This window comes from Pterocles gutturalis, unplaced genomic scaffold, assembly GCF_000699245.1.
Source record: "Pterocles gutturalis isolate BGI_N339 unplaced genomic scaffold, ASM69924v1 scaffold25623, whole genome shotgun sequence".
Lineage (NCBI taxonomy): Eukaryota > Metazoa > Chordata > Aves > Pterocliformes > Pteroclidae > Pterocles > Pterocles gutturalis.
In genome coordinates, this window is record NW_010118793.1 from 1 (window position 1) to 26,905 (window position 26,905).

At 37.4% G+C, this 26,905-nt stretch overlaps 2 protein-coding genes across 2 annotated transcripts in view; one reads left to right on the forward strand and one right to left on the reverse strand.

Moving 5' to 3' along the window:
* Nucleotides 1-591: 591 nt before the first annotated feature.
* On the forward strand, nucleotides 592-5,796 carry DKK3 (dickkopf WNT signaling pathway inhibitor 3; the record flags this gene model as incomplete). The annotated part of the gene is made up of 4 exons (XM_010076365.1): nucleotides 592-684; nucleotides 2,935-3,079; nucleotides 4,571-4,727; nucleotides 5,394-5,796. Coding segments are annotated over 4 exons (639 nt in total), but the record flags the coding sequence as incomplete, so codon positions are not given.
* Nucleotides 5,797-8,626: 2,830 nt separating this feature from the next.
* Nucleotides 8,627-26,905, reverse strand: part of USP47 (ubiquitin specific peptidase 47) — a 35,739-nt gene continuing 17,460 nt past the window's right edge. Inside the window, exons 12-28 of the mRNA XM_010076364.1 lie at nucleotides 26,398-26,529; nucleotides 25,631-25,707; nucleotides 25,262-25,317; nucleotides 24,591-24,703; nucleotides 23,581-23,685; nucleotides 22,339-22,546; nucleotides 21,810-21,925; nucleotides 20,700-20,819; nucleotides 18,635-19,412; nucleotides 16,724-16,899; nucleotides 16,466-16,546; nucleotides 15,272-15,387; nucleotides 14,848-14,966; nucleotides 13,531-13,661; nucleotides 11,307-11,354; nucleotides 11,084-11,214; nucleotides 8,627-10,064 (exon numbers count right to left, since the gene is read on the reverse strand). Of these exons, the coding sequence (XP_010074666.1) occupies nucleotides 9,890-10,064; nucleotides 11,084-11,214; nucleotides 11,307-11,354; nucleotides 13,531-13,661; nucleotides 14,848-14,966; nucleotides 15,272-15,387; nucleotides 16,466-16,546; nucleotides 16,724-16,899; nucleotides 18,635-19,412; nucleotides 20,700-20,819; nucleotides 21,810-21,925; nucleotides 22,339-22,546; nucleotides 23,581-23,685; nucleotides 24,591-24,703; nucleotides 25,262-25,317; nucleotides 25,631-25,707; nucleotides 26,398-26,529 (2,682 nt within the window). The 3' untranslated portion in view covers nucleotides 8,627-9,889. The remainder of the gene's footprint in view (nucleotides 10,065-11,083; nucleotides 11,215-11,306; nucleotides 11,355-13,530; nucleotides 13,662-14,847; nucleotides 14,967-15,271; nucleotides 15,388-16,465; nucleotides 16,547-16,723; nucleotides 16,900-18,634; nucleotides 19,413-20,699; nucleotides 20,820-21,809; nucleotides 21,926-22,338; nucleotides 22,547-23,580; nucleotides 23,686-24,590; nucleotides 24,704-25,261; nucleotides 25,318-25,630; nucleotides 25,708-26,397; nucleotides 26,530-26,905) is intronic.

Below are 26,905 nucleotides of genomic sequence, written 5' to 3' on the forward strand. Positions count from 1 at the left end.
AGACTAGAATCCTGGCCACCAGTGAAGATGTTGCTGGGGAAGAGGCAGGAGGACAGCATAAAGCTACCTGGCCTGGGATCAAGAAAGCTGTTGCAGAATGGTCTCCCACAGAGCACACAGATCCTCTTAGCTGCTGCAGCTGCTCTAGTGTAGCCTCTTTCCTTCAGCCTTGTCCCCCATCTGAAAAAACAGCCAACAAGTAATGAATCACAACTGTTCTCTAATATAAGTAGAAAAGTTTTAATACAAATGTCTTCAGTGCACACTCCCTCCCCCCCAAAAAAAATCCCAAACCCCAACTAAAAAGCCTGCAGAACAAGATAATTTATTTTCTTGAGGTTGCTGGTATTCATATTTATACAAGAAGTGAAGCCACTGCACACTCGGAGGCCACAACATTTCAGTATGCCAGGGAGACAGCATTGTTCTATTACAGAATTGTGGCTGTACAAAGAACCGAAGTGAGCTTTTTTTTTTTTTTTTTTGGTTCACAAGTCAGAAATATAATCAATCAAGACCTTCTGGTATTTCAAGAAGAGGTATGGATTTCTGTCACACAGTGGCAAATTAAACTTTTATCCTTTTCTTCAGGAGTGTATCATTGATGAAGACTGTGAGACAGGGAAATACTGCCAGTTCTCCAGCTTTGAGTACACGTGTCAGCTCTGTAAAACCCAGCATGCAGTAATCACAAGTCAGAAATATAATCAATCAAGACCTTCTGGTATTTCAAGAAGAGGTATGGATTTCTGTCACACAGTGGCAAATTAAACTTTTATCCTTTTCTTCAGGAGTGTATCATTGATGAAGACTGTGAGACAGGGAAATACTGCCAGTTCTCCAGCTTTGAGTACACGTGTCAGCTCTGTAAAACCCAGCATGCAGTAAGTCCTGAATGAGATGTGATTTTATGTTGTCTTTACAAACTCAATACAGAAATTATTTTTGTTAATGTTAGCAAGTCAAAACTGATGGAAAACAGGATGCAAAGCTTTCCGCATGAGGTTCAAAAATGGCTGTGTAGAATGTTTTGGGTTCAGGGTTTTTTTTTTTTCTTCCTATTAACACAGCCAAGTTTTAAGGTTTCTGTTTTCATGTGCTTTAAAACCTGCACTCCGCTCCTCCTGACTCAGGCTTGACTTGTTAGGTGGCCCAAGGACAGCGTAAACCAACACATTGTAGGTTGCCAGTGGACTGGGAAAAGAGAAAATACTGTGCCAGCTCCTAAGGCTCAGCGAAGAGTTGGTCATTTCCAGCTCTTGATTCACAAGGAAAATCGCAGCAGCCTGAGCTCTTCCCCTCACTGACAACTTGTACAGCGCTGTAGTGACGTTGCTAACGATCCTCATACATGGATCATTTACATTATTTCAATCTGTGAACCTCAGGAAGCAGTAAATTCTTGTCTTTTGAGCTAAAAGACAAATGTTCTTGGTAGCAGCTATGGTTAGATTATCTCCTGCAGGTGACAGGTCCCTCCCTGAGAGGTTCAGGCAGTCTGTCGAAAAAGCCTTTTATCTGACTGTCCCTTTTCATCTAAGTTCTGCCAATGGCCTCTTGCGAAACAAATTCATTCCTCAAAGTACTTGCAGACAGTTAAGTGTACAAGCAAGCACACCTTGTTGTAAAGTCATGTAATCAATAGGATTATTATAATCTAAAAGCAACAGGCTGTTCCTGAAATGATTTAAATACTTATCAAGATAACTTCAGGGAGCTCTGTTGACTACAGCAGGTTGAATGCTGGTATAAATAAATGCAAGTCCTGGATATATACTCAAGCATCATTAAGAAAGCTTATTCTTCATATTTTAGAAAATATTAAACTGATAATTTTTCATGTTAACATGGAATAATTAAAAATCAAGATTACAATGACCTAACAGCCCCCGCCTCTTTTCTTTGCACTCCTCAGCAGAACATTTGTAGGACAAAGAAAGTAAAAATTGGGTCCTAGCTCCACTCCTGTTGTAAAGTGAGCTCAGACTGAAGGTGGTGGGATCAATTCCCTGACCTAGAAAGAACCCCTGCAATTACAAAACATTTTTCTTTTTAATTAACAGGTCTTAATAGTGCTAGCGTAGTCCTACTTCTTGCCCCATGTTAAGCACTTCCTGTGGGATCCACTAGAAAAGAAATTGTGATTTTGTACGGCTGCCCAGATAGGGCTTTACACAGACAGAAAAAAGGTGTTAAAATGCTGACCTGCTAGGACTCTCTAGGATGTTAATCAAACTACCTAAAAAAAGAAACAAAGTGACACACCACTTTTATTAGGTTGATTTATTAGGTGTGTGTAGTTGAAACTCCGGGACAATTGTAACACAAAGCTATCTTTAGCTAGAGATTTGCATTTCTTATCTACAAGGACAATTTTTTTAAAAGAATTTTTTTTTTAAGATTCTTGGTTACAAATGAAGTCTAGTTCTTACTACAACTGAAAAACAGATTTGAGTAAGATTTTTTTGCTTTGTTCTTCGAAAGCAGTCCTTTGGAACGAATTGTAAATTCCTGACTGCATCTAACAATGGGGTAAAATCAGTCATGTTTTCCATTGATAATGTTTCTTTTTTTTTTTCCTTGATTGCGAAAGGCTGTCTTGAAATCCATATCACACTGTAGGATGTCTGATGATAAATTTTCGTATAAATGCTAAAATAAGAATTCAGGTTCGGTAAGACTGAAAGTCTAATGGTACAGAAGGAGCTGTTACGCTGCTGCAGAGGTTCCTGTCTGGCAAACAGTTCTGTGTATGCTTGAAACGGAGATCCTAACAGTTCTGCTTAAACAGTGAGCATATGACATGCCTGTATTTAAAGCACATCTATGCAGTTGTCTTTAGGAGCAGGGTCTAATTCTATGTCTAGCTGTCTATTGATATATGTAATTAGTGCTAGAGCAACAGCCTTGTCACGTGTGTTTTCCCTTTGCAAGCGTTGCTCACGGGATGTCGAATGCTGTGGCGAGCAGCTCTGCGTTTGGGGCGAGTGCAGGAAAGCCACTTCAAAAGGAGAGAACGGCACCATTTGTGAGAACCAACACGACTGCAACCCTGGAACGTGCTGTGCTTTTCAGAAAGGTACAGAGCTTTTCCTTTTTATCCTATCCTTTTTATAATACTGGAGTGCTAATATTCAGCTCTTTCGCCCAGGTGAAGCGGTTAAATCTCTACCGAATCAACAGGTCAGTCTCCCTGGGCCTGTGGAGTGCACCGTGGTAACATCATTATAAAATTTTACTAGGAGTGAGACAGTCTGGTGGGGTGCACGATGGTGAAAGAAAAGCCTATTGCACGCTAGAGCTGAGAGCAGCATGAGAAGCACAAAAATCTGCTGTTTCTAAAGGAGAGTCTCAGCCATTTAAAAGTAGCAGAGCCCTGTGTCAAATTTTCACCCAACAGAGCAAAATAAGGATGTAAAACGTACAAAGTAAATTCATGAGATTACTGAGAGTGGCTTTTCCTTCATATCAGCAAGCGGACCCTCAGAATCAGACTGCAGCCACACTTCATACTCTGAGTTTTATAGGAGCCTTCCAGGGCACTACGCTATGCAATACTGACCGAACAGCCAAGATACATAAAGGAATGATGTTCCGGATTATGCTGTCCATCAACATGGGAATCTGAAACTTGATTTACAGAAGGGAGGAGAGGAGGAGAAGGTGGTATCAGGCCTGAAATGAGTCCTAAGTTCTGCCTGGTCAGGGCAGATTGGACTGTCTTTACATGTATGTTCTTTATACATGCTGCTTAAGAGATAATTTTATTTAGAATTAAGAACTGATAAGTCATATACATTAAGCATAGATGTATGTGTCTATATATACACACATTTTTTGACCAAGCCTTAAAACTTAAATTCTGACCTCTCCACATATTTTATTCTGACACACCACAAAAAATGTGGTGAGTGAAGACAAGAGGAGGAAGGGAGGTTTGACAGGAAGTGCTGAATTGACACTATAAGTTACTAGCATCAGGAAACCCTAATGATGTATCCTTCCAAATAATTTCTTACAGAGGTTGAATTTCACCCCTGTGCAGAAACAAGGGTGCTAAGCCCAAAATGCCATCAGCTTTGCCTATTACAGAATTACTACAACAAATTAAATGGCTGAGTAGTAGTTCTTGTAACCTTATTTAGTCTCTAACAATTGCTCTGTATTTGTAACCTCTGCAAAGAAATACAAGAAATAGGAAAAATAACATAGTTCTATAACATTTCTCTAGTCAGATTTTAAACCACTAATGCTATGCATGTTAGTTTTCCTGGGTTTGGAACAGTCTTTCAAGCCTCCAAGGGATGGAGTTGTGCAGTACTGCTGTATTGAGAGCAGTCTCTTCATGAAGAAGCAGGAGTTGATCTTGCTCATTAAAGCGTAAGCTTCAAATGTCTTACTCCCACCTAGTGGAAAGAACATTAAGTTATGGCTCCCTAATTCATAAGGAGACTTAAAAAGAGGTCAAGTCTGTCTTTTTATATCTTGCATGTAGACTTAAAGATGAGGTCATCTCAGTTTAGCAGACAGTTAATGACTTCTCACAAAAGTGATTTCCTCTGGCATGCAGAACTACTGTTTCCTGTGTGCACGCCCTTACCTGAAGAAGGTGAACCCTGCCATGATCCTTCAAACAGACTTCTCAACCTCATCACCTGGGAACTGGAACCCGATGGCGTGCTTGAGCGATGCCCATGTGCAGGTGGCTTGATCTGCCAACCTCAGAGGTAAAGATCAAAACTGGGCAAGCAGGCTGCTTGAAATTTTGGAGAGGTCTCTTTCTGGGGTAAATAGAAACAGAGCTTACAGATTCTTCCACACTAGAAGTGTCTTGACAGCTTGTCTCATCAGTAGCATTCAAGCATTCTCAAGCTTACTGCTTTGTCCCACACAGATGTGCCTGAGTCTGGCAACACCTTCATCCGGTGTGAATTAAGTTTGTGTATCAGGGTGGTCCTGCTTTTTAATCAAAGTACTAACCGCTGTTGAGATGTATCACTCCACCTTAATTCTCTACATACAGCTCTCGTCCAACTTTCTGTGTTAGTTTGGGCTTCTGTCAGACATTTTGCCTGCTTTCATACATCAGACATTAAAGACATTTTAATACATGCAGTAAGTATGAACAGGCCTGTTCCTGTACTACCTACCTTGGGTCCCAGGATCACACATTTTTTGCTATTAGGATCTTTGTTCTAGCTCTGTATGTAGAAATCTCACCTTTAACTCTCCAGCGGTCAAGCATGTAAAAATGAAGTCAGCTATGGTAGATCTGTCAGTATGATGCATTTAACATGCTTTCATGTGGGGAGGAAAGGAAGAATTTAATTAAGGAACTTGCAAAAGAACATGACAAGATGTACTGTATGACCAGATGTCTCTTTTTCCAACAGCCACAGCGCTACATCTGTGTGTGAACTGTCCGCCAATGAAACCAGGAATAATGAAAAAGAAGATCCTTTAATCATGGATGAGATGCCATTTCTCAGCTTGCTACCCAGAGATATTCTTTCTGATTACGAAGAAAGCAGCGTCATTCAGGAAGTGCGTAAAGAATTAGAAAGTCTGGAGGACCAAGCAGGTTTGAAGCCTGAGCCTGACTCAGCTCATGACCTGGTTTTGGGAGATGAAATTTAAAGTCCAAACACCAGACAGTTTAGTTAGTTATTTCTAGAAATTTTTGTCTAGTGTCTTGCTTATATAAATCCCAACCACATACTGCTGGATAGAAGTGCAATAAAAAGGTCTTCAGTGAGCATCCTTTTCTGGGCACCAAACCTGCATGTGCAAATTGTCATTGAATTCAATCGTTGACCAAACCTTCTGTCAAAGACAAATGAGAAATACAGCGGTGTTTCCTCTGGATTAGTACTTTTCTCCTGTACATTAGAAATAAACTTATCACTACTTGTACTCATTAAAAAATACACGTAAGCATAAATAATCTTAAGTTATTAGTGACTGTAGAAGTGACTTTCGAGTACATATGTTTAGAATTGGTTTGTTTTGGTTTTTTTCCTAGACCATCTACTTTGGACTGGTTTAGTAATTGATTTTAGGCAATTTTTTATTTTTTCTTTAGAAAATATAATCAGTAAAGCTGCAACATACAGATTCTGGGTGTCATGTCCTGTCACCCGTTCCACCACGCTGTGGAAGGATGGAAAAGCTGAAGGGTGCTTACCCTTTTAGAGGAACATCCCAGAGCTGCTTTTCAGCTGTGTACAGTGGATGCCGTCTGTCCTGCAGCAGCCTTCAGGGTAACTTAAGAACAGGTGTTCCATTGCTAGAGGATCCCTGGCATTTTACACTTTCATATATAATGGTCCTTGGCCTCCCCCAATGCACAGGGGCATACTATTAAAAAAAAAGCCTACAACATTTTCCATATAAATAACAAATAGTCGGTATGTCCTTATATCCATATAACTTTGGTTTCTATATAGGAACTTTCAACTTGACTGTTCAGGGCTCTGTCTCTCAAGGGCAAAATATACTATTTCAAACAAACAGCTAAATGGGCTGAATACAAAGAATACAGATTCTCTGTCGTACACCGAGTATGTAAAGTATCAACACACAGGAGGAGAACAGCGCAGCTGCAGTTACAAGGCTGTGTCTAAGCCAGAGCTAAATACACGGCAGCGTTCTGCACTACATGCACACTCCTTCTTGGCTAATGTCGGTTAAAGGATCCGTTGACTATATTCCACCATCACCTACCCTTTTTGAGAGACAGAGGCAGTGAACATAAATTTATTACTTCAGTTTAGCAGTAAGACAACCTAAATAGCTTCTTGCATTTAGAGACTTGTGCTTCTCCTACTTGATTCCATTACATCCAGAGAAAAATCTTTGAGAAATGGCTTGTGCTTTTAATACACTTCATAGGCACAGATCTGTGTGTTACACAATGTGATTATCATTACCATCTTAACAGGCCATTGATTTAAGAAATCAGTAGCAAGCCAGGACTAAAATCGGATCCATCAAACTCCCCTCCTCCCAGCTGTCTCAACAAACAGCCTGCTACAATGGCTCTTCCAACACTAATGTTTTTTTGGTGTATAGATTTCACCATCTGTTATTGCACATGGTAAAAGATGACATGAGGTTCCAGCCAAGTAACTTTTGGTGGAGCTTCTTCCCAGATAATCCCTACTGCTTATGTCTAATTTGGAACAGTAGAGCACGAGTAACAAGGGTAGCTACACGACTTTGCTACTAGCCTGCAAGTCTTTCACCACTTCTGCTCTATGAAAGCTTTTCACCAAATTCCTTGGGTACCAGAATTAACATTAATAACCATTATCATTATGAACAGGAAAGATATTTCATCAGAACAGTCTGACGTTTAGTTTATGGATTCATTTCTACCACCAATTCTCACAGCAACACACGCACACACACACACGCTCTACGAGAGTTCACTGAATTTGCCTTTCCTTTCTATCTCTGATAACATTACTGTGCTTTAGAGACAGCCCACCTAGACAAAGAGAAGGAATTAAATATCATTGCAATGTTCCAGTTAAAATACTTCACGAGAGCAATAATTGTCCGTATATACTGCCCTGCTTAAGGATACCATTATTCTCCCTTCAGGTTTTTCTTGATGCCTCAATCCCTCAAAGATAGTGTCAGGATTCATCAGAAGTTCAGCAAGATTTCTGCTGAACTAGCAAATTAGAAACTCAAGGCTTTTTGTTTCTTTAAAATGCCCATGGCGAAACTCAAAGATGTTTGACATTATCAGAACGTAAAGCAAATGCTGAAAGATGTCTCCCAGAACGACCCAGAATACATTCCACACTTGTGCAGAAGGAAGTGCACCACTGGACAGGAAATCATTATAAGGATGCCCCTCAGTCCTCTAGCCAGATTTCTGTCAAGACTTACAGGTTTAAAATTACTTACTTCTAAGAAGTTCTCAACGGAAGTTTCCCAAATAGGCCTAGAGATCAAGCAAGCACTTCTTGGAATTCTTTTCTTAACCCTAGTTTATTCCATCTCTACATTTTTGCGTCTCCAAATGTCCGAGTTTGAAGAAAATTCATGACCCATTTTATAGTTAATTTTTTCCTCTCTTCCAAAACCTCCGAGGATCCTCCATCAGTCTACATACATATTAAATGGTGGTACGTGCTCTATGCTTCCTTTGCTCCTGCTTCTACCTCATCTGTGTTGGACAAGAGGTGGCACAGGCCAAACAGAAGAGGAAGAACGAGGGAATTCCTCTGCGCAGTGCCTGGTTCTCAAGCTGCCAGATTCCTCAGGGTTTTTAGGTTGCTGTGGGTTAGCATGCAAGAAGAACTGAATGTTCAGTTATTCAGACTTGTTCATCTCTGGAGCAGAACTTGGCTGCCAGTCACATCTGGAGCTTAGAAATTTCACTGGTGACGAATTCAATTCTGGAAAAGGAAACTTGCAGTTGAAGACAAATCGGTGTGATAATAAGTAAAGAGGAGCAGCAGTCAGGCTATAAAACACCTCCTGTAATACTGTGTACAGGCATGGCGGGGGTGTGCATATACACACATACTGACACACAGCTTTACAGTTCTGACATTGCCTTGGAGAAACCTGTATTTACGTGAAATAAGTTTTTCAAATAAAAATCACAGCATTTAATGATTAAAATAACACAACAGAATGAACAAATGTTTTATTGGCATGTTCATTGTTGTAAACAGCATCTGGCATGAAAAAGTTTACCAAAAATCTTTTGATTGTTATAAATTAGGTGGTTTTTCCAAAAACTATGGAGAATTGCTCTCTATTGATCTTTATGGACCAAAGCAAAAAATGGCTGTTCCTAGGCTTTGCAATGAAATCATGTTGACTGCATCAGTCTTTGCACCACAACCTGAACTAACATGTTTGTACGTTGAGGTGTTAGAGGTTCCCCCAATATTTGACTACATATAGCTACGGAATCAACTCTGGGAAAAACAAAATGACTTTCAGTGGGTGGAGAAAATGCAAACTTGTAATTGTCTCAAAAACAAAATGTACAAAAAGTAGCCGAACAAAACAAAAACTTCATTAACAAGAGGAAATACAACCCTAAAGTACCCAGCATCATCAAACATAAAATGAATACATATTTAAATAGGCAACTATACTTCCAAATGTACACAATGAATGTTGATATGTGAAAAGAAATACCATGGTAAATAGCGGAACTGCAGTTCTGTTAAATGGATAGGGCAAATTTTATTTACACATTGAACGCAATATAATAGAGCTGCTCATCGGCTTCCGTAACCTATTAACCAGTTTACCTTACAACAGCGCTTCTGCAAAATGAACCAACACCTGCTGGCAGCTTTCTGCAGACACCTCTCAGACTACCTGTTTTATGGAAGAATATTCTAAAACCTGACGCTTGCAGCACTTCCATTTCATCTTTGACCCTTTGCTGCTGCTTTCCTAGAACCAATGTGTTAACATTTACTTCAGACTCTCTGATGAGGTAATGCGTGTATCAGTGAAACAAAGAGAAAAAAGGATTCTTTCATGGCCTTTGCACAGCTTTTATTATTAAGCTATGAGTATCCTGTTTGAGGCTAGTTTGACTAGCTACTATGTGCACACTGTCCTCAAAAATTTCCACTCTTTTCCCTCCCCGCCCACTTTTGAGTTCTAATCTTTTATTTGCACATCCCTTTTAGCTTTACAGTACATTTGACTATAGTGCACAACATGATTCCAAGTCAAACAGTGACCCACCGGGGCACTGCGCTTCTGGCTGGGAACACAGCCCCGCCAGTGCTGGTGTCAGCGCTTTACACCTAACGAGTGTCCTGCCGTAATGGCACTACACAGTAGTAGTGAACCTTTTTATTTTAAACAAAAAAATTCCCCACGGAAAATGCTATAGTGAGTATCAGTCTTGAGTCAAATCTTTACTTGGTGCTCCGTCCAGATAAATTTTTAGTGCTTTTTCTTTACGAGGAGAGTATGTTACCCGGTGTCCAGTTTTCTGGAGTCTGCTGCTTTCTTTTTTCATCAGTTCATTTCTCTGCTCATCTGTTAATTCCATTAATTCTTCAGTTTTATCCCTAAAATGTAAATATATGTTAAAATTCAGATTAATATCATAATTGTTATTAGATTTCTGTAATTTTTTCACTTGGAGCAACTTAGTAAAAAACACAACTAAGCATATTACTCCTTACAGATTATTTTCTTCTTCTCCAGAAACTAAGTCTGTCTAACCCTGCTTTTCTAGCAGAGACATTCATTCAGTATTCTAACTGACAGCAGGCCCAGAGGAAAGCAGCAAGAAACAAGCTCATACTCCTCCATCTACCTGGTAACTCTGATTCTTTATAGACAGCTACGACTCTGCTCTTTGTTCGGTCACAGCGCCAACAGCTGGACATCGCATGCCAGCCAGCCCCCACTAGAAAGTCCCAGCTGCTCTCTCTCAGTTTTCTTCAGGGACAGCACATTACCAACGAGCTGTTTCCCACAAACTCACACATTTGTGAAAAACGCTGTAGAAGCAATGCATTCATGAAGTTCCCCCACCCCCCGGCTTTAGCAGAAATCACAATGTTCAAGCTCTTACTCGTCAGTGCCTTCGGGCTACTGCCGCCAGCTGATAAACATTTTTCATGTTAACAAAATTTGTATCATAACATCCTTTTTTCCAAAGAAGCCATAACTAATTTCTCAAAGAAATAAACTCAGAAAATAAAACCCTTGTTCTCTAAAACCTAGAGTAAGACTCTCACAAGCTCCACAAGGGTTCTATTTTAAGAGATTAAATCCAGACATTCACTCAAGCATAGCAACTGTTTTTGCATTCAGCATTATTTTCAATGTTTTGGGAAGGAGCAGTGAGCAAAAGGGTGCAGTGTTTGTTTTCTTAAACAATAAACATAATTAACACTCAGGTTTTTAGGAAGTTGAGGAGCATACACATTTCAGCTCAGCGTTTAAAAACCTCCTCCATAAGCATTTTTCCTTCAAGGCAACAGAAGAGTATTTTTAGACTTCTGTTGATCACATCACCCCTCAAATCTTACATGCAGAATTTTTGCAAGGTTTAATTATAGTGTAGTAGAATACATACCTATAAAATATTACTGCGCCATCATCACAAATGTACAGAGGCCAGACATTCAATGTAGACACTTTAGGATTCCAGTCCAAGTCTTGGTGAATCTCTAGTATGGAAATGTCACATGGAAACGTTCCTCTACCCTGAGAAGAAGCAATTACTGAGTGAATACAATAAAACTCATAATCACACACCCATGCCATTAAAAGGTAAAAATAGACAAAATCTTTCTTACCTTTGCAAATTCTATGTTTTCTAAGGGTATTCCACTTATTTCACTCAGCTGTAAAGTGAAGAAAATGGTGGTTTTAATACTATTCCACAACGTTATGCAGTGTCTATATAAAGTCAATAGACCTGTCACATCTAGAAGTCAATTAATAGACTCAAAGGTCAGATGATCCACAAAATTACAGTGAGAAGGTATGAATTTTTTACATTTTTGAAGTTACTAATGTGTTGAAAGTGACAGTTACTGTGACACTACTTTCATCACACTTCTGACTCTAACAGTGAGGAGGTGACAGAAAAAAGCTAACAGACACAACTAATTAATAACATTCAAGTTCCAAGGTACAATATGACCAACTGCCTCATGTTAAATCTTCAGGTCCAGCAGTTAGCCCTCAGCAGTTTCCCCGTATGAAATGAAAGCTATTACCAAGTCAACCTGGGAGCAGGCAATGCCATAAAACATGCACAACAAAAACCCATCTCCACGCACCCGCACTTCCAACTGTAACACCCCCGCGGTTCCCCAACAAGCACCACTGGCTGCTCTTCCCCTTTGCAACAAAGCTCATCACTGCCTCGCCCTCAAGTGCAGGCTGCAGTCTCCCCTCCGTGGTAGTGCAGACACTAACTTAAATTTGTGTTTAGCTCTGGCTGCTTATTTTCCCAACACCTGAAGAGATCTCCTCTCTAAGATTCTTGCCTCCTTCAAATCCACTGTTAAAACAGACGTGTTCAAATTAAACTGACGGTGAGAAAAGACTAAGTCAGTATAATTTTCTAACTCTTATTTCCTTAGGAAACCAGGATAAATAAACAATACTGACAAAAGCCAAATGGTTTTAAGCCGAAAGAGGGCAGATTTAGATTAGATATTAGGAAGAAATTTTTTACTGTGAGGGTGGTGAGGCAGTGGCCCAGGTTGCCCAGAGAAGCTGTGGATGCCCCATCCCTGGAGGGGTTCAAGGCCAGGCTGGATGAGGCTTTGAGCAACCTGGGCTGGTGGGAGGTGTCCCTCCCCATGGCAGCAGGTTGGAACTCGATGATCTTTAAGGTACCTTCGAACCCAAACCATTCTATGGTTCTATGAAATTCTGAAGTGTGTTAGCCCTACACTCTGCTAAAAAATATCTGTCTGAAAAGCTGTCTGAACCCATCTGTTACTACAGATGTGTCAAATTCAAATTTGTCTTCTTGCTGGTGGGATGAAGAAGATTAAGGCCTCTTGGAGAGGATGCCACTCAAATTGCTCCCTGAATATCAATTTTTAAGACAAGAAAACAAGAGCCAACTCTTTCTTCAGATACAAGTGAAGAAGAAATCTTGAAGACTGCATGCAAGAACCTGTAGTCATCAATACTTTCATTTCTACCTGAAGAATACAAGAAACCAGTTCATAGCTTAATCTGTATATGAACACAAATGCAGGGCTGTTGCACTCTATGGTACCTGAACAATATTCCTCTTTCCAGCCTATGAATTAACCCCTAACTTAGAAACACTGAGTGTTTCGGTAAGGTTAGACTTTGGCAGGCTTCACTGATCCTAGGACTTTTGCTGGCCACAACATCCACAGTGGCCTTCTTAGATATATATAACCATTTCTCTAAAAGCGGAACCCTCTGATAGACTAGGTTAACATAATAGTCTCAATACAAGACACACTTCTACTCTAGACTTCTGCTAGAACAGCATGTCTGCTTACCTGTCAGAGGGTTCTGATCATAGGGTAAAAAGCCATACTAAAGCCATATTTCTTTCCAAACAAAATGTAGTTCAACCTAGTTGGTACAGTTACACTGTCCCTGAGCAACAAATCTCAAACTCAGACACGAAGAGGCTGAAAGGTTTTCTATTTTGGAATACCAGAATACTGGCTTGGAAAAACAAAGTGACAATAGTTTAGCTTTTCCTTCATATCTGTTTTGCAAGGATAATGCACACAGGTAAATACTATGCTGCCTAAACTTCAGGATTTTTTTTTTTTTGCATGCATTCACCTAAATATTTTGACACCAGACTATTTTATGAAACTAAGAACTTAAGCTGATAATTCATATGGTTTGGTAAAAGGATTGGACAGGTTCTCAGTTCCTGAGAAAAAAAAATAATAATTATCACCATGCAACAAGATTTTTGTAGTTATGACATCTCTGCGCTTCCCAACAGAGGACATCAATGAGGTTCTGAGGAACCACAAGAAACTTGCATCGTGTTACAGATTTTACCTTCTCTTTTAATTCTTCAACACTGCTGCTTTCTAGTACTACTTCCTGGAAAGAATCTAGTTTCATTTCTGATGGCCTCCATCGTCTCGATAGAACAGCAAGTTGTGACATGGATTTCATCTTTTCTACTCCTAGGAAAGAAAGAGAAGTTTTTTATATTAACATTACAGAATATCCTATTTAAAATTAGCGGTTTTCCAAAGCATAATCATACTCAAATATGGAAGAGTGCACTACATATACACATGCAAACCTAGGAACCTAGTAAGCTGCTGGAAGCAATCCACCAAAAATAAAAAAAGGGGGGGGGAGGGGTGACAGGGAACAAGACTTAGGATTTAGTTGAACTTTTCTGTGTTATCAACTCCTTTTGAGGATTTTTTTTCATATGTGGCATCTCTTATGAGCCATGCCATTAATTCCTCTTAAGGGCACATTTTTCCATCACACCCAGCTCAGCTATACACACGGTATCTATCCACCTAACCACAGGCTGAACTCCAGCCCTTGCATTTGCATGACACCTTCCTCAGCAATCTAATATTTAGTTGTGTGCTTCACTTTTCTTACCAAAATAAGCTTTCTGTTTTCATCTTCTAGATTTCACACACTGACTACACACTCCTTATTAAAGCCTGCTTTACACCTACCACCCTGAAGAGTTTTACTATGTACTGCTTAAGTAATGTCATATTTTAATAATATTTAAGTGGAATTTAAGAAAAAACCTGCTCTAACATTTGATGCCACAGTTATTTTGATGAACAAGGTCTGTTCAAAAATTTAGCATTTCATGACAAAAGATGCATGTTTTTTCACTTTTGTCTAAAAACTACTAAATGACTAAACAGCTGTGCTGACTTAAAATTATATACGTATTATGCATATACATACACACACAGCTCCCTACAAAGGTCACCAATACTAGTCCAAAAATTAAATACAAATAAAAGCATAACATACAGGTATTCCTACAGTTTTTAGGTACAATGAAAACACACACAGACAAAGAGCTGCCTACAGTACTACAGTGCATCCAAAGGCTTCCAATAAGCCTACAAAACAGTACTGCTATTAGTCCTGCAGCGCATCACGGACACAGGAAATCTGCACTTGCACAATCTGCCCCCACTAAGCTTCATATGAAGCTTTTGTTATTTTTAATTATTTTTGCTTCTATTTTTTTCTAATAAAATGCTATTAAGATGTCAGTAAGTCTTTAAAAAAAGGAAAAAAGGGAAAGCACTTTTTCCACTGTCCTCTAAAGAAAAAAAAATCTCTTATCTTTACTTTCCCTTGACACTATATCATTATTACCATCAAGTATTTCTAAGAAGACCTCCCAATTGCTTGAAATATTGATATCTTCTTCATAGATGTGGTAATCCAGGAACACAGTGCCTGGGTTCTTCCAGGTTTTCTTTCGTAGGCGAAACCTGTAAATATATCACAAAGAAACTTTCTGAAGAAAACCATCCTTAGAGAGAATAAAACTTCTCAGATCTAAACCTGTAGACACGTTACACACAGGCAATTCTATACAAATATTATTCCCTATATCATTCTTCATGAGATGAAAGCCAAGAATCGCTAAATTAATGTTGTCATCCATAATCTCATTCAAAGACCACAGTAACTTATTTCTGCTCCTTTCATAACTTCCTTTCTCCACAAGAGAAAACAAAACACATTTCAAAGTAATATTTAATCAGGTAACTTCAACCGATTGCAATCTCTTTACCTGTCAACTGTCAAGTCCAGGCCACATTGTTCTCGAAGCTGAGGAAGCAGCTCCTCTTTTGACTGTCGGACAGTCATTCCTTTAGCAAAAACTGCATCTAGAAGAAACTTGCATGGCTGTGAACATAAATAGAAAGGGATTAAAGACAAGTTTTTTTAACAGAAGAAAGTAGATCAGCCTCCTGTTCATGTTTTGTGACCAGTCCCATCCCCCCAAGAAAATGACCATTAGAATGCTGTTCATAAACAAGGTACTTAATGAATTGATTAACATTAGGTTTAACTAATTTGCGTAGCAGCAGCCCTTTGACAGGTCGTGCAAACACTCTGAATGCATGCCACTGCAGAAATACTGTCTTGTGTCTGGATTGCTAGTTGTTATCATTATATTAACATCCTAAACAATTTGAAAGGAGCTTTTAAATTATATAAGCTATATCATAATAAAAATGCCAGTTTCTTGGCTTTCATTGGTCAGACAGACAAGAACTCCCTGACTGGAAGTGACTTGGAAATTTCTCTTATTTCCTGCTTTATTAGTTCAGCTTCAGCCTCTTATGCTTATCCATTGTTAATATGTATTCTGCAGTTTGGACCAAAAATATAAAATCAGAAATTAAGGTGTGTACAAAGTCAACTTTTTATTAAAGACTGCAATCTATATAGTGAAATCACTTCTATACTTTTCATGTCCCAAAAGATATAACAAGCAAGTGACCTGCATTATTACGGGAGACATTTTTGTTTCAGGCTTGCTGCGTGCAGAGAGGACGATTACTCAGCTAACCATTCTGATCAGTACTGTCTGCAGTGCATGACTGAGACAAATTATATCAGTACAATATTACTGAAAACTGCAACCACCAGCAAAAACAGTTTCTTATTTGGAAATAATTCTACATGATATTAATATATTTAAGAAAAACAAAGAAATAATTGTTTTCATTTGTCCTCCATTTACACCACAGAAATAGAAACACTTAAGAGAAATATTGTAGATCACATTCCAATTGCATCCTTGGAGCAGCGGAAACAGAAAAGTCTCAAGTTCCCTTTCTAAATCTAGTAAAACTTGCAGGAAAATGCAGAGGAAAGAGGGACTCTTTTTTTCCCCAAGATTTCCCAAGAAAAATCCCTTGGTCAGGGCACATACTAATATTTTCATGAATTTATCTCAAAATAGGGAACACCTTACCTCTGGCTCATTTACCAAAAGTTGATAGACTTTGACTCTGTATTCGCCCTTCTTAAGGGCTCTTCCAAGTCTAATAGTTATCTAGAAGGCAAAAGGAATATCGGTTAGCACTGATATCAAAATTACATTTTGTAACACACTAACAAGACCAATGTAATGATTTCACCTGTCAAGTTAACAAAATTTGTACATTACGTTCTTAAGTCTGTCTATATTGTACCAATTAATTTTTAATGATTCAAATAATTTCTGAATGACCTTATTGTCATCAGAAAATGACGAAAGTGTTTCATTCAGCCGAACGCTCTCAAACTCTTGATTGCTGGCGTAGACTCTAAAGACTTTGAAGTGAGAAGATGGAACTCCAACAAAAGGCTCCAAATGTTGCTTGAAGGCAGACAGTGTAATTCTTTTATCAACATGCACCATCAGCCCTAAGCAAAAATAAAGATAAAAATGGTATGAAACACTGCTCTACAAAAAAAAAAAAAAAAAGGCACTCTATTGTATTATTTCCCAATATTGACAGTTAACACTTGCACCAAAACAGTATTGAGAGGTTAGAATCGTAGTTCACGGCCATATTTACATTTTATCTGAGGGTGTTACTGTAACCTTTAAGAGATTTGCTGTATTTTAGTATTTACGGCCAGATGCTCCTGGAAGACATAGCAGTTCCAAACTGCCCTAATCTTGCAATCAGTGAAGCAGTGGAGCAGAGCAGTATCTTCTCCATTCAGTAAGACAACAAATAGAGAGTCTGATGGTTTGCAGATAATCCCCTGACAGGTTTCCCCTCTGCTTCTGACATGTCCAGGCACAGGCCACCTAAACCTTTTTTTCTCCTGGCTTTCAGGATTAAAAAGTTTGCTAAACTCTGTGTTCTGGAAGGCCACAGGCTCTTACAAGGCAAGCTCACGTCTAGATTAAGGGACATTCTCATGGAATAATTTTGTAATTAAGGAAGAGCCACTGTAGTGATATGAAATTCTGGAAAGGAAAGTGAATAGTTTATCTTTAGAAATCATGTTTCTTAATATATGCAATTTCCACTACTCATTAGAAAAAATTGCTATTCTGAATATTTAACTGAACAAATAAATTATTTGAATTATAAAAGTCCACTAAAATACATAAAAGCTTTCCCCTCAGGACAATAATTTATACACTGTACTGTGACAGCATTAAAATTACTGTAAACAAATAATTCCTGCATCCAACTAGTCCTATCAAAAAAAAGGGAAAAATTAAAGTAGTTCAAGATTAGCTCCAAAGAAAGATCCTTCCAGGCTAAAGGAGTGATTTTATTAAAACTTTAGTAGCTGCAATTAAATTTCTCTGTGGTTTTAAAAATGAAAATGTTTGTTCACAAAAAAATCCACAGCAAAACCCATTTTAGTCTTTATCTATTATTATTACATCATGATTTCTGGATCGACAGGAAAACGAACTTTTGCCTTTCAAAATATTTTTCTTATATCCTGCTATTCTTTAATTATGCTTCTGTTAGTTACAAAACATAAATAAGTACTGAACATCATTTTTAAATTATTTATCTTTATGACAATATACGACTTAGGCTCTTATGCTGAACTTGTACCAACATCTTCATGTCAGCCATACACTTCAAGGTACCTGTTGTACTTCAGTCAATGAAAAGCAACAGTCTACTGAATTAAATTATCAATATCAAGTATATTTGAATTTTATTCACATGACTACAACTTTTCAGGTTTGTTAATCTTAACATTAACAGAATTATTGTTCTGTGAACCACTGTAAATAACTGCATTCTGAAACACGTAAATCATCATCATGGGATGCAACTTTTTTCTTTTCACTAGAACACAACTCGGCTTGCTCTCCAGAAAACACTCTCAATAGAAGGAAACAGATATATCAGAGGTAGCTTTTCATTTTCTTAAAAACAAAAAGCAAGACAGTTCAAATATGTTAACACTTATTACAAGATCAAAATTACGCTACGGTTTTGCTGACATGACACCACATCCCATCTTTGCACTTTCATTGGCTTTGATGTGATGTATATATATGTATGTATATACATTGAAGTTTTTCAATATTGTCATTAGACTTTTTAACACAGCATATGAATTAAATAGTAATAAAAGATGGATTATTTTAAGGTACTTAAAAAAAAATACATACATTTTTGCCCTTCTCCTGAACCATCATCTGCAGCGTAGGGTTCTGACTTAAAGTACATATATTGTGCTTCTCCTCTGCTCTTGCCACTTTCATCATATTCGCTATCTGTTCCAGAATCTTCTTCTGCTGTGTCCCAAGTTTCCTTCTTCCCCTGATTTGCTTTTGATCGCCTACTACTTGTGATACTATGAGAATCAAGTCCATTAGCCAAGGGAAGCGGGGCATTGTCCACGTTGCATAAAGTATCACTGCTATGACTGGAACTGAGGATATCGCTGTCCACTGAACTCGTACTCCTGTCATTATTTACATCTGAATCTGACCGTTCCTCGGACTGGAGATTTTCTGGATCAGAAATCTGAATTTGATTTTCAAGTTCTCTGTTTTCTGCTGATGCTGAAGAGTCTATTTCATTTAAAGGTGATTCAATGTTTTCAAAATCACTGGCTTCTGTGCTTTTGCTGCTGTCTCCGTTATCCCCCTCCTGCTGCTGCTGCAGGGACAAGCTTTTAAGCTTTTCAGTGCTTTCTTCCAGAATTGCCTCTACAGATTTCATATTACCTACAGGTCCTTTTACTCTTTCACAGGCTTCATCCAAGTTGCCTGAATCTCCACTAGGCTTCTGATAAACTGCTCGTCTAAATTGAGATCCAGGCGATTGCTCTGGTAATGAAACATACAGTCTGATTGTATTTGCGTGACGATCCAAAAGTTTCCATAAATGAGAATCTGCATATGCCACATGATGATCTAAAGAGTCTGAGCTTTCAATAAATACCTGAGCATAAAATAACAGTGTTTTATCATGTAGTGTTATTTTAAATAAAAGTAAAAGCAACAATAAAAAAGAGACAGGACTGAGCACACATCAGAAACTATGCTGCTATTAAAAATCACCTTTTATAAAAAAATTTAAATGCGTGTTTAGAAAAAGATAGACTAAGGAGTCTATAGTTCAACAATGATTTCACTTTTCCTTATTTTCAAAGTCCTGTTAAGATTGGAGTGAACTGGAACCAGACTGGCCAGCTGCAGTAAGCACCCCCGTGTTCAGAAGCGTGTTTATGTACCACTTCAAAGTGCACCCTCTGGCCCTACACTAACCCTAGTTACGGTAGTAATGAGCCCCACAACTGCAGCTAGCAGCAGCCGTCTTTATTTCTAATATATCATCACAAATAAGAAATCTTCAAATGTATACATGGGTAAGCAATAGGACAAATTATAACAGAGGGGAATAAATTTCTCATTTCCTTTTGTCAAAGGCCACTGTGCTGTAGTAACAACATGAATGTGAAAGAGCGTGAAGTAACTGAATAACAAGTCAATACCCTTGTTTTGTTCAGCTATAAGTCAAAGTCTTTGCTAATCTTTCTTCATTGAGGACTGTGGGTTCTTGAGCCTATATTTCAGAGACAGAGGATACACAAAATGTGCAAAAAGATGTCCTATTACTACTGTAGTAAAAAGGGCAATGCTACAGATGGTAAGTTACTTAAGTACTAAGTTACTCTCTGAATGCACTACACAACTATTATTGGAAACATTTACTAGAAGTCTTTTTGGAAAAACATCATAGATTTGGCTTAGGGGAATTTGCATAGTGAAAGTTACCAAATTTAAGATGAAAACACACCAAAAACTTGCTCTTAGTTTTGTCATTTGTTTGTTAAGGACTTTAATACTGAGAGCAGGCACAGCTGTTCAGAAGGTTTCGAAAGCGAATTAGGCATGTTTGAACCTTTGTTCCCTACAGAAGGGTTCACTTTTAAAAAGTCTTCATCTCAAGGATGTTAACCTCACCATCATTTGAGCCTCTGAGTATCAACCAGATGTCTGATTCTAAATCTGCTCTACATTGTTATGTACACTTGGTTTCGTATATAACCTACAGTATTCATCAGCACCACAGCATCAGCTAGTTAAAAAACCTCCACGCAGTACTTTATAGTTAAGTGAAATAAATTACAATTATAAATTCTAGACCAATATCCATATTTTTTACAACACAATAGTGAAGTCTACAAATACATTAAACAACTAACTTAAAAACTAGAGCACGTACCTTGTTGCTTCTAAAAAAGCCTTCAGCTTTCAGTGTTTTGCTGGAAACGTTCAGAAGACGCAAGTCATTGTAGCAACGTTCTAATACTACCCGCATTGTTTCAGCAGGCAGGTGTGTAGCCTAAAATAAGACATCGACAGTAAGGTAACATGTGCATCATACATAATTTCAAATACTGAAACAAACATTTCATTTTTAAGACTATTCATAGGGAAAAGAGATGTTTGTTTATTGACTTATGAATTGCAAAGACAATGGGGAGGAAAAACCTCCCACACCTGTTCAGCCCCAGTTCCTTTCCTCCATCTTTTGACATACAGCAAATGTTGTTTTTTCCAACAGTTCAGGAGACTAAAATGGCTTGGCTTTGCAGAAAACTGGCAAATTGTTAACAACCAGCAATATAAGGAATCTGTCTTATTCTTTAGGGTATGAATCAACTGAAAATAAAAATATATTCTTGAGCATCAGGTTTTGCATGCTGTTCCCTTAATTCTTAATTAGACTGAATTCAAACTACTGAAATCATGTTTCATATAATATCATGAAGTTACACCAATCAGTGAACAATTTTACATAGAACTGACCAAGTAAAATACCTGTCTTCCAATTCAATGGAAGCAGTAATATCCCATGGTTGATATCCCATAGTTTAAGACAACAAAAAAACCCAAAACAAGTTAAAAAAAAATTTGATCTGCATGTTAATAACAAGTGGCTGCCAGGATGAAAAGGAGGTTTTGTAGGGAGAACGTGGACAGGTTTCGATGTTAATTTCAATTACTGAAGCCAAAGGGGAAGTTACATGTTGATTCAAGTTACTCCCCCCAAAAATTATCTGGTAAGCTAGTAAGCAATATGGACAGATAGTGGCCAAGCTCGTGTTAAAGCCAGGGTAGAACTCTGGATGGAAGCAAGCAGCAGATTGCTGGTTTTAGCAGCAGTGAGCAGACAGACAAGCTCAACTGTAAAAACTAACCTAACCCTACTGGACATGACACAGTATGAACTCCAAAAGGTGCAGGCTCTCATTTTAGATACTTAAATTATGACATTTTCACAGTCAGAATGAAAATTCTCTAATGCAAGTCCTTAATGACTGTAAGTTACCTTTGAAATTAGCTGTTTAAATTCTGAAACTGTTTGATTCAAATAAGCTCGGACGCTTATTGGAGGAGCAACAGATTCAGTCTTTAGGTCAACTACGTGAACCTTTACCATGACCTCTGTAGGAAAGAGGAAAAAGAAAACAAAACCACACATATATGTAAGAGAGAATTCAACAGGCAAAGAAAACACACATAAACTATCTGCATTAAACACATACAAACAGTAACAAATCTGAAAAGCCGTCCAATTTCAGAATTTTATTTTCAGATCAATTTTAATGCCAAAGAGGCAAAAGTGTTCCACAATTTGACAAATTTTAGTATACCTTAGAACTGCTTCAATTAGAAGCAAGTTGGCAACACAGCACAGTACGTAGTTCCAAGTACTGACTTCATAAAATCTAGTGCAACAAAGTTTTTCTTCTTTCACACATCATAATGAAGTTCTGCGTTTTATAAGTTTTACTTCCACGCCATCATGCAAGATAGATTTTAGTCTATCTTTGTCTATATGTAATTACATGTCTTACCACCAGGTTTATAGCACTGGAAAATTTGGTCAGGTCTTCTTGTTTCCAATAGTAAGTCAAACATGTACGTTGATTTGACACCTCCAAGTAATAAACCCATTGGCGTATCCTCTTCTCCTTCATAAGATCGTTCCAAGTAGTCATGAAACTCATCATATTTGACAAGACGACAGCATTCCAAAGGAACAGCTTCTTCTAAATCCATTAGCTAAATAATGCACACACACACAAAAAACCCCCAAAACTTTTATTAATGGTTTACTTGTGAGTTTAATTCTTCCCTTGTAAACTAGAAATATCTCAGTATGTGTCCATCCAGGAATCCTTTGAATTCACAAAGTTCAATTTGGTTTCAGAAAAAACATATGCATACATCCTATGTATTACATACATGCATGTGTGCAACATGTACTCGTTTTCAAAATCAAAAGAGAAGCCTGCATCAAAATGCAGAGAAGAGGAAACTTTGAAAAGTACATATATAAGCACATGAGGACAGGTCCTGGAAGTATATTCAGAGGAATACATTGCCTATCAGTTACACAAAATGGCATCTTAGAGGCCTAAGGAAAGAAAGGCATATCCACTAATTATCTTCTGTGCATCTCAAGGAGATGTTAACACATTCCAAATCTGTAACTGCCTTGCTGGTACTCTCCCAGCCGAGATACAAAAGGTAAGAACCAAAGAGCACAAGTAGGTAAGCAAGAACAGATGTCTTCAACTTCCACCTGTCTGTGGAAAGCAACGACCAACAGATGGTTCTGTGCCCGCTGATGTTATTGTTTTAGCTACGCAGGAAGCTCCAAAGAATTCTCTTATTACATATTTAATATAACATTTTTACTGCAATGCAAATATAAGCATTCAGAATTCTTTCAACCTACTGAGGCTACAGTGAGTCTAACAGCAGCTCTCACTGCCTGATTTTAAAATAAGGGTATGTAAAATCATACTGCCTTTGGAAAAAGCAGGCTATATCATTCACATCAGAAATCATCTGAGGGCTAACAGTCAAAACTAACAGAAAACTCAGTCAATAATCCCCAACTAAAACACCTCTTAAAAAAAAAAAAAAAACAACACAAAAAACCCCAAACCAACCCCCAAATAACAACCCATAACAACAACAAAACCCACAGCCAAACCCCTGCAAACACTCCCTCAGCATTACAAATTTAAAACACAACAGCAGAAAAAATTACATCTAACAATTAAACTATTCTGTTATACATGGCATACCTTGTAAGCTATTTCCACAGCTTCCTTCAGTGTCCTGTCCTTATGAACCTCTAATTTGTTCTCCATCATTATTTGTTTTGTAGGATGCATGCAGAACAATTTAATCTATGAAACACAAAAGGAAGAAAAATGATCATGAAGGTACTTGCAAATACCTTTCATGTTAGAGTACATTTAAATTTACAACTTATATTAAAAAAAAAGTCCAATATAAAATATATCTTTACCTATATGACAGTGACCTTTCAGCTGGTTACACAACTGCAGACAGAAAATGTCAAAGGCACAGTAGATAGCGCTAGTGTGTGTATATATGTATATCTATATCTTTTTGCAAGCTAGGGTACAATGTCTATAACAAGAACATCTTCAAACTGTAGGCAGTGTGCAAACCCTCAAGAACAAAATGCGCATAGGAACAACAAACGTGAAATTCCTTTTTCACATAGCTACATATTCTGCAACTATAGAGAACCTTCGAATACAACAATCACTTAATTCATAGGTAGACCAGCTGTCTGTCATGCTTACAAGTCACAGAAGCCGTATTTTGTTTGTTACTATTGAGTCTATTGTTAGAAAAAGATTCCGCTCTGTCTGCCAAATAATTATTTTAAATTAGTTCAAGAAACATCATTTCACAAAGGGTCACAATATGAAAAGATTTAACAGTACAGAACAGCTAACATACTGCATTACATACTCTTCAGAATTAATTTAATCTGACATCACTTGATTTCAGAAAACTATAGTTTTGTTTTGATTTTAATACCAATTTAAATTCACGTGGAAGACATGAACTCAACAAAACTCTCTGGTGAATACCTCTTAACAGGTGCCTGCACCATGTACAGGCTTTCAATAGGCGTACAACTCATTTTAAAGAGTTATTAACACAAATACTATTATCACAAAAGAGCCCTTGTATTGTAGTAAAAAAAATTACCATTTAATGTAGAAACATTTCTTACTATACATATATTGTTACTTTATTCAGCAGAAATTCTAACCTTGCAAGTGTTGCGCTCAATTTCACGTTGCCTCTTTTCTTGTTCTTCCAATTCTCTCTCTTTCTGTACCAATTGTTTAATATGCTCTGGATACTCATGTGCCTCAAGAAACTCTGCCAGTAAAAACAAAGCAATAGTTGTAATTTTTTTTCCTAAGCCTTCTTGAACTAAATCAGAGACAAAGAGAATAAAAGCCCGAGAAATCCAATATTTTTTTCTGACTACGTAGCTTCTAGTACATTGTCTTACTACCTAACTGAAACACAAACAATAAGGGCTGCTCATAAAGTGTAAAACTTTGTCATTATGACGTTCTTACTCATGTTTAAAAAAATAATTCTTTAATTCCACTATCAATCATGACACTAATACAGAATTACTTTATAGTTTAGTGTCACTCAGTATATCTGTTCTTTATTTCCACGATATTCAAAATACTAAAAAATTAGAAAATTTATTTTGTGATGGCCTGCTAATGATCCATAAAGGTTTACTATAAAAAGAATAATGAAAAGCTATGAAAGAATGCTTCCTCTGTGTGAAAGTTACTTCAGCTGACCCTGAAAATACCAATACCACCATCTTTACAAAAATTAGGACTCAGCACATGTAAAACATCTCCTTATTCCACAACAGAATCTTACTAGTTAAGAACTCCTAAATGTACTTACTTGCATTTCTCGTTGGATCCTTAAGTCTGTATATCAGCATGTATGCATTTGTGGAGCTGGTGGAGAAAAGAACAGTTATCTGAATTTGTCAGATAGGAGGACAATATTGACTTCAAAATTTGTTTTGGTTTTTTTCAGTAAAGAGCTATGTCATACATATCTTACCAATACACTTAACCAAAAAGGATTTTCAAAAATAAGTATCACATTATCTTAACTATCTGAAACAGCAGTCAGTATAGTTCTTAGAACTATTTGAAGCATATCCTATTAATTTAAGCTAGCACATTAAGCACATGAATCTTGGTCATTCATTTGATTACACTAAAACACCACTAGAAAGAAAAGTAATACTGCAGTACTACTAACCTGGCAAAAGCACTGGAATAATAGCCTCTGCTTCCAGAAGATCCACCATATGTTTTCTTAATATCTTCCTGAGTTATCTAGCAGAAAATCAATTTAATGATTATTTGAGAAATTTGCACTTGTCGAGATGCATTTATTCTCATTAGGTAAAATAGCATTGCATAATTAACACACAATATTAGTAACTGTACTTTTAGAAAATATGTTTATTTGCTGACTGCAAAAAGAAAAAAGGGTTTCAAAGTGATCTGCATCTTCATTTTACAATGAACGTAAACATAATATTTTTTAAAAGCAGGAACTTTTCAGAAAAACATTATCCAGGTTTTTCATTGCAATAATGTTTATGGATACAGATAACATCTAAAATGCATCAGCAAGACAGGTTTAACAGCACAGTCTGTGTTGTAACAGATGTACAAATATACTTCTCTAAGCAAAAAAGTTTTCTCCACATGTATAGAAGGCAAAACTCTAAATCCAGCCTGGTCTGTACATGAACCAGCCCCCTGCTTCACCATCAAGAAGAAACATTCCTCCTCCCCAACACACAAAAACCCATACATAGATAAATAAAAAACCCCTTAGAAATCAGTTAAGCTAATGAATGAAATATATGTATATGGCAGGATATTAGGATGAGGAGATGAAACAAAGTAAATGCTTGAAATACCTGCACGTAAAACCAGCTTCATTATATGTACAGTGAAAAATCACATGCGAAATAGAAACTTATTGGTTCATGTATAACTATACACTCTTTTTACCTTGCTAACATGCTGATCATTAAAGCTGTACCACTGGTCATCACTAAAAGATTTTATACAGGCATAATAATGGCCACCGGCAGCACTTCCAGAATGAACCATAACAGAAAAGAGCTCATACAGTAAAGAACTCTGGGGAGAGAAGAAAAAGGTGTGATAAATATTAAGTAAAAAAAAAAAAGGCAACCAAATGATAATTAAAAAAAAAAAAGTTTGTTTTAAAACAATTACGCTAACGCCAATATATAAATAATTGTATGTTAGAAAACAGAACTGTATAACAGAAATGCATTGCTGGAATAGACGCCGAACAAAATCAGAGCTCTGATATGCTAAACATTATACAAGAGTATGTAATAATGGAAGTAAAGAGGAATTTCCCCTTTCGCTGGTGGGAAGAGAGAGGGAGAGAGAGAAAGAAAAGATCAAATGATGTAAGAAAAAAAAAACCAAAACATCGGAACATTTTTAAACTGGTTTAATATGTTACTAAGATAACTTAGATACT